Source organism: Penaeus chinensis, chromosome 33 (assembly GCF_019202785.1).
Source record: "Penaeus chinensis breed Huanghai No. 1 chromosome 33, ASM1920278v2, whole genome shotgun sequence".
NCBI lineage: Eukaryota > Metazoa > Arthropoda > Malacostraca > Decapoda > Penaeidae > Penaeus > Penaeus chinensis.
The window spans coordinates 12,109,215-12,116,714 of NC_061851.1; the positions used below are offsets into that span (position 1 = coordinate 12,109,215).

At 37.7% G+C, this 7,500-nt stretch overlaps 1 protein-coding gene across 2 annotated transcripts in view; it reads left to right on the forward strand.

The window, feature by feature from the left end:
* LOC125043181 (integrin alpha-PS3-like) overlaps positions 1-7,500 on the forward strand; it is a 37,405-nt gene that overhangs the window by 19,889 nt on the left and 10,016 nt on the right. For both annotated transcript variants that reach the window (XM_047639174.1, XM_047639173.1), the window contains exons 7-12: positions 3,891-4,141; positions 4,721-4,933; positions 5,334-5,445; positions 5,899-6,078; positions 6,454-6,627; positions 6,879-7,021. In XM_047639174.1, the coding sequence (XP_047495130.1) occupies positions 3,891-4,141; positions 4,721-4,933; positions 5,334-5,445; positions 5,899-6,078; positions 6,454-6,627; positions 6,879-7,021 (1,073 nt within the window). The remainder of the gene's footprint in view (positions 1-3,890; positions 4,142-4,720; positions 4,934-5,333; positions 5,446-5,898; positions 6,079-6,453; positions 6,628-6,878; positions 7,022-7,500) is intronic.

The window sequence follows — 7,500 nt, forward strand, 5'->3', positions numbered from 1 at the left end:
ACTGTCTTTTTAGTCATTTATAGGCAGGGTTATGTACTTCTTATTTTATTGATTTTGTTTGTGTATATTGTTTATCTTTTTTATTCTGCGTCTTCCTTTGATTTGATTTTATGATTTATTCTATTTTTTCTGCGTCTGAGGTTTTGGGTATATGGTAGGGGCGAAATCCTGTTCCAAAATCTCGCGGGACTCTAGTTCATTGCATTCCATACAAATCTATTCGCTTCCAACGCATCTGTTTAGTTCTCATCAAATCATTCATTGATCTTGGAGCCATATAAAAAATACCTTTGATCACTGGATAAAGACGAAAGTGTCGTAAAACCAGCAAATGTTGCGGAATGCTACAAGGATACGGGAGAATAATGCCCACCAACCAACATCCTGCTACTGAATTGCTGCTTACATCATGGCTGTTTCTTTCTTCCTTATTTTCTCTCGTTCTCTCTCTTCCTCTCCATCATTTTCTTCCAAGCAGGATATATTGTTTTGACACTTGACGAGCCTCCGTGGTTCGAATGCCTCATCCATTTTCGAAAGTAAACAATCTCACACAAAATGTACAGGCTGTGTTCTGGAATCCTTATAACGTCACGAATGCCACTGATATCGTCTGTGTAGTGTGGGAGATTTTTTAGTTTCGTGATAAAATATCATGGGCAGCAATATTTCAGATATGGTGTAACATACGATCAGACACAATCTGTTCGACTCAGTGGTGGGAAACGGGGACCTCTCGCTGTTACCTTCATTTATAATTTATTCGCGAATTACGACCAATTCGTTTTTTGCCGTTGTTGTCACAGCTGCTTCTCTCACAGATATCTTCCTCGCTGTTGTTGTATTTTTTCTGCTTAAATATGCAAGTGTTGAATATACTGTAAGATATTCTTAGTGTTATTATTTTTTTGTACACTGTTGTATTCACTGTATCTTTTTTTTTTTTTTTTATTGGTGCGAAAATGTCTAAATATAGATATTTAATATTACCGTAGATTCAGCGACAACTGGCTGTTACTTATGTTCACACGCCTAATGCATTGCGTCACCACGTCGAAAGTGCGATGGTACTCTCCCTCCCCTCCCCCCGTCTCTCTCTCTCTCTCTCTCTCTCTCTCTCTCTCTCTCTCTCTCTCTCTCTCTCTCTCTCTCTCTCTCTCTCTCTCTCTCTCTCTCTCTCTCCCTCTCTCTCTCTTTTCTCTCTCTCTCTCTCAAACCACTCTTTCTTCTACTTAGTTTTCTTAAGGAGTTAGTAGAGTGAAAAAAGTAACGTTGAACTTTTTATGCTTTGAACCAATCGCTTGTAAACACTACTTGCTAGCGAAGACAACACCGTGCCCTCGGATCCCTGGTAATCAGCCTGTATTGATCAATAGAATCTGTTATCCCTCGTCGAATCATCTCGTTGATTTACGCCTACGCTAATAAAAAGGCGTAATCAACGATAAAGGACACATAAGGGTCACATTTATATTTAGGTAGCGTACGCGGTGAGCTCTAATGAAGGGCGGTGTTGATATATACGTTTCACGTCGGCGCGTCGCTGCTAAAATTCCGTTCGTGTGCTTTGTTTCTTTTTAATTCAAACGATCGATAAATGCGAGACCGTCCGGATTTGCAACGGCTATTCGCGTCCATGCAATTCACTCCAGAACGAGTTTGTCCCGCTCGTCATCTGTTCCGGCTTTAGCATTTAAGGCTATCATCTCTCCATTTCCTCCTTCCCATCCCTTCCGCACAATTAATGAGAGATGTGAAGTAAAATGATTACCAGCAGACCGCTTTAAAAATGTCAGATATGATAGGAAAGGTGTGCCTGTACATGACATATATAGTTACTTAAAGCATAATGCATCACGCCACCGGTTGGAAGGAGGGGAGGGGCCTGCACAGCTGCCGACGATCTGGTAACAATGGCTCTCTCAGCTGACCTTTAGCCCACCTGGCGAGGCTGAGAGATGCTTCAGCGTTTGCTATTCTGTCTGACTGTCGTGGTGCTGACTCGGCAATTAACTCGCATTGTTACTCGATATGTGATACGTGTTATCGATTCCGCCCGAGTAAAATCATGGAAGCATACGCGTGTGTGTTTTGCAGAGTACTTGACTTATATTTTCCAATTGAAGCTGTAATAGTTTACATTTGTAATTTGGGAGTTTAAATTATATAGAATTCATTTCGCCTCGTAGGAAATTTCAAATTAAGTAATTATGTGAAATGTGATATTCACCGAGGATAATGGTTATGTCTCCAGCATGTCGGAATATTCAAAGATCACAAGACTAGTTACTATTATTAACAAAATTGAAGCTGATGAGGCAAAATTTACACACACAATTAAGAATATCCACGGCGCCACTGCACAGCTCCTCAACACAGTGGCGCGTTGGGTGTGACTTGCAAATGCGAGACGGTTAAACACATTCGATTTAAATCCAATACGAAACTACTATCATAACGCTCTTTTTAATCCACTATTTGACAGCTCCAGCCCTGGGAATCCCCCGAAGAGCACTACAAGGTAGACACTGAGCTTGTAAACGGTAGTTAGAAAGGAAAATACAACCAATAGAATAAGAAAAACAGACTGTAAAAAGGGAGTTCATGGGCTTGTTGACATGCCAAAGGATTATCACCAGCGACAGTCTGTGTGAGTGGCGTTGCCTATACAGCCGCTGTCATGTTGCCACGGCCCGTTTGCACAGTCATGGCGTTTATAGCATACACTGACAGATCTACAGTTGAGCTTTGGGAAGGGTAAAAGGGTTCTAAATCCTTTTAGGAGTGAATAGCACTTGTTCTTTGGCTTTTTTCTTTCTTTCTTCCTTTTTTTTTTTTTTTTTTTTTTTTTTTTGCGTGTTCGTAACTTGAGTTGAATGCATTTGAATGGCGAAGTCTTTTTTTGAATGTACCTCTATTATCGAGCATTTGGGATTTACACGGTTTTAAGATTGTACTTTGTCCATTCTCAGTGTACTCTAACGGTCTTTGTTTTGTTACCGTTATAGTTTTTTTTTTTTTTTTTAATTATCCTTATTATCATTACTTTTCATTTTGTTATTATCATTGTTATTGTTATGTTTTTATTGTTATTATTTTATTTCTATATTTTATTATGTTTATTATATTTATTATTACTACTATTATTATAATAATTATTATTACTAGTTATTATTATTATTATTATTATTATTATTATTATTATTATTATTATTATTATTATTATTATTGTTATTATTATTATTGTTGTTGTTATTGTTATTATTATTATTATTATTCTTATTATTGTTATTATCATTATTACTACCATTACGAGAATTATTACTATTGTTGTTATTACTAATGCTATTATTATTATCATAGTTATTATCATTGTTATTATTATTATTATCATCATCATCATCATCATTATTTTATTATCATTATTATTATTATTATTTTGCATTATTATTACCATTATCGTTGCTGTCATTACTAATGTCATCCTATTTATCATCATTATCATTATTACTGTTATCATCGTCATCATCATTAACATAACTTATTATCATTATTATTATTTTTATTATTATTATTATTATTATTATCAATATTATTATTGATATTATCACCATCATTATTGGTGTTACTGTTATAGCCATTAGCATCAACAGCATCATTATCATTATTATTATGATGATGGTGACGACGACGATAATAGTGACAATCATATGTATTATCATTATTGTCTGCTTATTTTCCTTAGAATTAACTCCTTCATCTTCATCATCGGTCAACCTATAATGGTTATTACTACACAACCGTATACAAAATACCACAGAGTCAATACCAAACAAATAGTTACCAAAATACCACCACTAAATCTCCTTCCACCTTCGCCCCTCCTTCAGGAACCATCATCCGCTTCAAGGACACGTACATCCAACACGTAGGAGGCATAGCAAGGCGCAGACGACAGACCAGAAGGAAAATACCAGAATACCAGATGTTCTCGAGGGAATTCGTACCCAACCCGTACTACACCTCTGCCATGGAGGACTTCGATCTCATGGGGTATTCTGTGACTTCGGGGCGGTTCAGGTCAAAGGACGAGCTCCTGTATGTGGGCGGTGCTCCTCGAGGGGCCGGGTCGCACGGGAAGGTCAGTCCAAGGAAGGATTTTTTTTTTTCTATTTTCACTTTTTTTTTTTTTTTTTTTTTTTTTTAAAGAAGAAAACAATTTTGTGTAGGTGAGATATGTTGAGGGTTTGAAGGTGTAACTCAGACTAACTGCCTGAAAATGCGTTTATTTAATGTTTTAATGAACTCTAAATATTCTCACGTTGTTGCGCTCAAATCATTATACAGAATGTATTAACGTGTGGATATAGATGTTTATATTACAGACGAAAGTTTAAACTAACAAAACACATAAGATATGTATTTTCGGGCAGTTGGTCTGAGAACACTTTGGACGTACATACCCTCATTAATACAAGGTGGGGCTCTTCGGGAAGAGATAGTTTGCATTCTTACTTGTTTACATTTTCTGAGAAAATGATGCTGTTAAATTCGATATTTTTGCAGATTTGTTCTAAATCATTTTATCTAACACTTACGGTATGATTTGGATGAGTCCCCCCTTCAAAAAAAAAAAAAACAATGATCACAATAATATATATAATGACACATAAATAAATACAAACAGTTTATAGAATCCTAAAGACTATTAATTCCGCAGGTGATCGTCTTCTCGTTCCCCGACTGGCAGTCTCAGCCCCTCACCGTCCTGGCCGAGTGGAAAGGAAAACAACTCGGGGAAAACTTCGGTGCTTCCCTTGTCGCTGCTGACGTGAACGGAGACGGCCTCAGCGACCTGATTGTCGGGGCGCCCATGCACTCCCTGAAGGACAAGCCGGATGCAGGAAGAATACAAGTGTTCCTCTCGTCACAGGTTAGTGAGAAATAAGAGAGGGTGGACGATAAGGCTGGTGAATTTGTGTGTGGTTTCCCCGCTTGATCCACGGAGGTCCCTGAAGTTTCCGTGATTGTGATGGCTAATGCCTCATCAAAATTATTTTAGGATATATATTCATCGGATTACCATGCTGATTAACTACAACTTTCCAAAATAAGAATAAAAATATTGTTTGCTGTGTGAAAGGGGGTTATTTAACAGTTAACCGTAAAATGTTAAAGTATTTTTATGATTTCTCCCGTTTTCTATAAAAACTCTAAATCTAAAAGAGTCAAACCGATGAAAGTTTCTTATTTCTTTAATATAGTATCTTGAAGAACCATCTCTACTTTAACACTAAATACTAAAAAAAAACTAAAACTTATCTCTGTAACAGGACCAGCAGTTGGTAAGTTCCGACTACCGATACCACGGGTCCACCACGAGCTTCGCCAGGTTCGGCACGAGTCTGGCGCGCATCGGGGACCTCAACGCAGACGGGTATGAAGGTAAGATCAGAGAACATAAGCATTAGTGTTCCATTTTATAAAGTGTATGACTGGTATGAAAGTAAGATCAAAGAACATGAAGTATGGTGTTCCACTTTGCTATGTGTCAAGCATTTTGTTAAGCATTGTGTCCATCTTGTTTAATGTAGAGGAAGTTGTACGGCCTCAAACTTTATCGGTGTGTAAAATTACAACACTAGATCCGTTTGTAAAATAACGATTCATTATATCCGTATGTAAAACGTGTTTTAAGCTATTTCCGTTTGTGAACCTATTTAAAACTTCCGATTATTTTTATCAGTACTGGTCAAGATTTTCTCACTTTTTTGTGTTGCACTCTCTATAGAAACCCACGATAATGATCTGACCAAAATGTATTGTTCAACATTGACGTGATTACCTTTTCCCCCCTCAAACATCTTCTATCTTAACTCTATTTCACGCCTCACCCAGACGTGGCGATAGGTGCTCCTTGGGAAGGCGATGGCGCTGTGTACATTTACCTCGGGTCCGCTTCTGGCTTGAGACAAGCATACTCCCAGAAACTGCAGCCTCAAAACTTCCCCCAGAATATGAAGGGCTTTGGAATGGGTCTCTCCAGAGGCATCGACTTCGACAAGAATGGTTATCCAGGTGGGTAAAAGGCGGGTGGGACCATGTTAACCTATATAAGACTTGTGTATTTTCTTCATATGTTGAGCTAAACGTAAGCTACATTTACTTTAGTTCAACATAGCTATGTATTTTCTTATTATGTATGCGTAAATTAGGGTAATTGATTATGTGTATTTCAGGATAATTTGAAGTCACCCTTTGACTAATCATGCTACATATCTTATTTAAATGCATAATTTTTACTTAACCCAGCTCATAGAAAACGAGGCATGTTATAAATCGGGGGAAACAGGTGAATTACAGAATTTGAGAGTGGATAATTAGACATCAGAATTCTAAGAGCAATATCAAACATTTAGATGCTTCAATGTACCATTCTCTTATCACTCACAGATCTAGCAATTGGCAGCTTCGTGTCAGGCCATGCAGTGGTGCTAAGAAGTCGACCTGTAGCCTACATTACAGGCAGTCTCACTTCAGAACCACCCAATATTGGCCTCAATGACACCCTTTTCCAGCTGTCTGCCTGTTTGGGGTACCGGGGTTACAAAGTCCCACGTTATGTCAGTAAGTACATTTATCCTTCTTGCAGTAGAAGTGGACTTATAGACTAAACTAATATATGTATATGTAAAGTATATGGAATCTCTTAATTACAAGTAGCTTTCTATCTAAAATAACAGCTATATATATATATATATATATATATATATATATATATATATATATATATATATATATACTGGAGTTCCCTGCTTACAATTGTATACATGTATACACACCATTAACCCTCTTATGAAATGGTATGCTCCCTTCAGGTATTAAGGGAAATATCACACTTGACACGGCCTTCCCCTCTCCTCGAGCTTTCTTCGTCGACAACAAGAGCAACTTTAGGGAAGTGAGTCTTGTAGCCACAAATCGAGAAACAGAATGCCTCCAATACCCAGTAATGGTCAAGGTGAGGCTCCATTTCTTTTTTCTTTTTTTCTCTCTCTCTCTCTCTCTTGAGGGGGTGGGGAAGAGCACCTAAATCGATTGTTTCTTTTTGGGGGGATATTTATTTTTATCGGTATGTAGTGTTCACTTTTTAAGTTGAATTCTGTAGCCATTTGATTTTATTTATTTTTTTCAAAATGTGTTTCCTTTGTATAATTTTTTTTTCCAATATGTCTCTCTCTCTCTCTCTCTCTCTCTCTCTCTCTCTCTCTCTCTCTCTCTCTCTCTCTCTCTCTCTCTCTCTCTCTCTCTCTCTCTCTGTATATATATATATATATGTGTGTGTGTGTGAGTGTGTGTGTGTGTGTGTGTGTGTGTGTGTGTGTGTGTGTGTGTGTGTGTGTGTGTGTGTGTGTGTGTGTGTGTGTCTCTCTCTCTCTCTCTCTCTCTCTCTCTCTCTCTCTCTCTCTCTCTCTCTCTCTCTCTCTCTCTCTCTCTCTT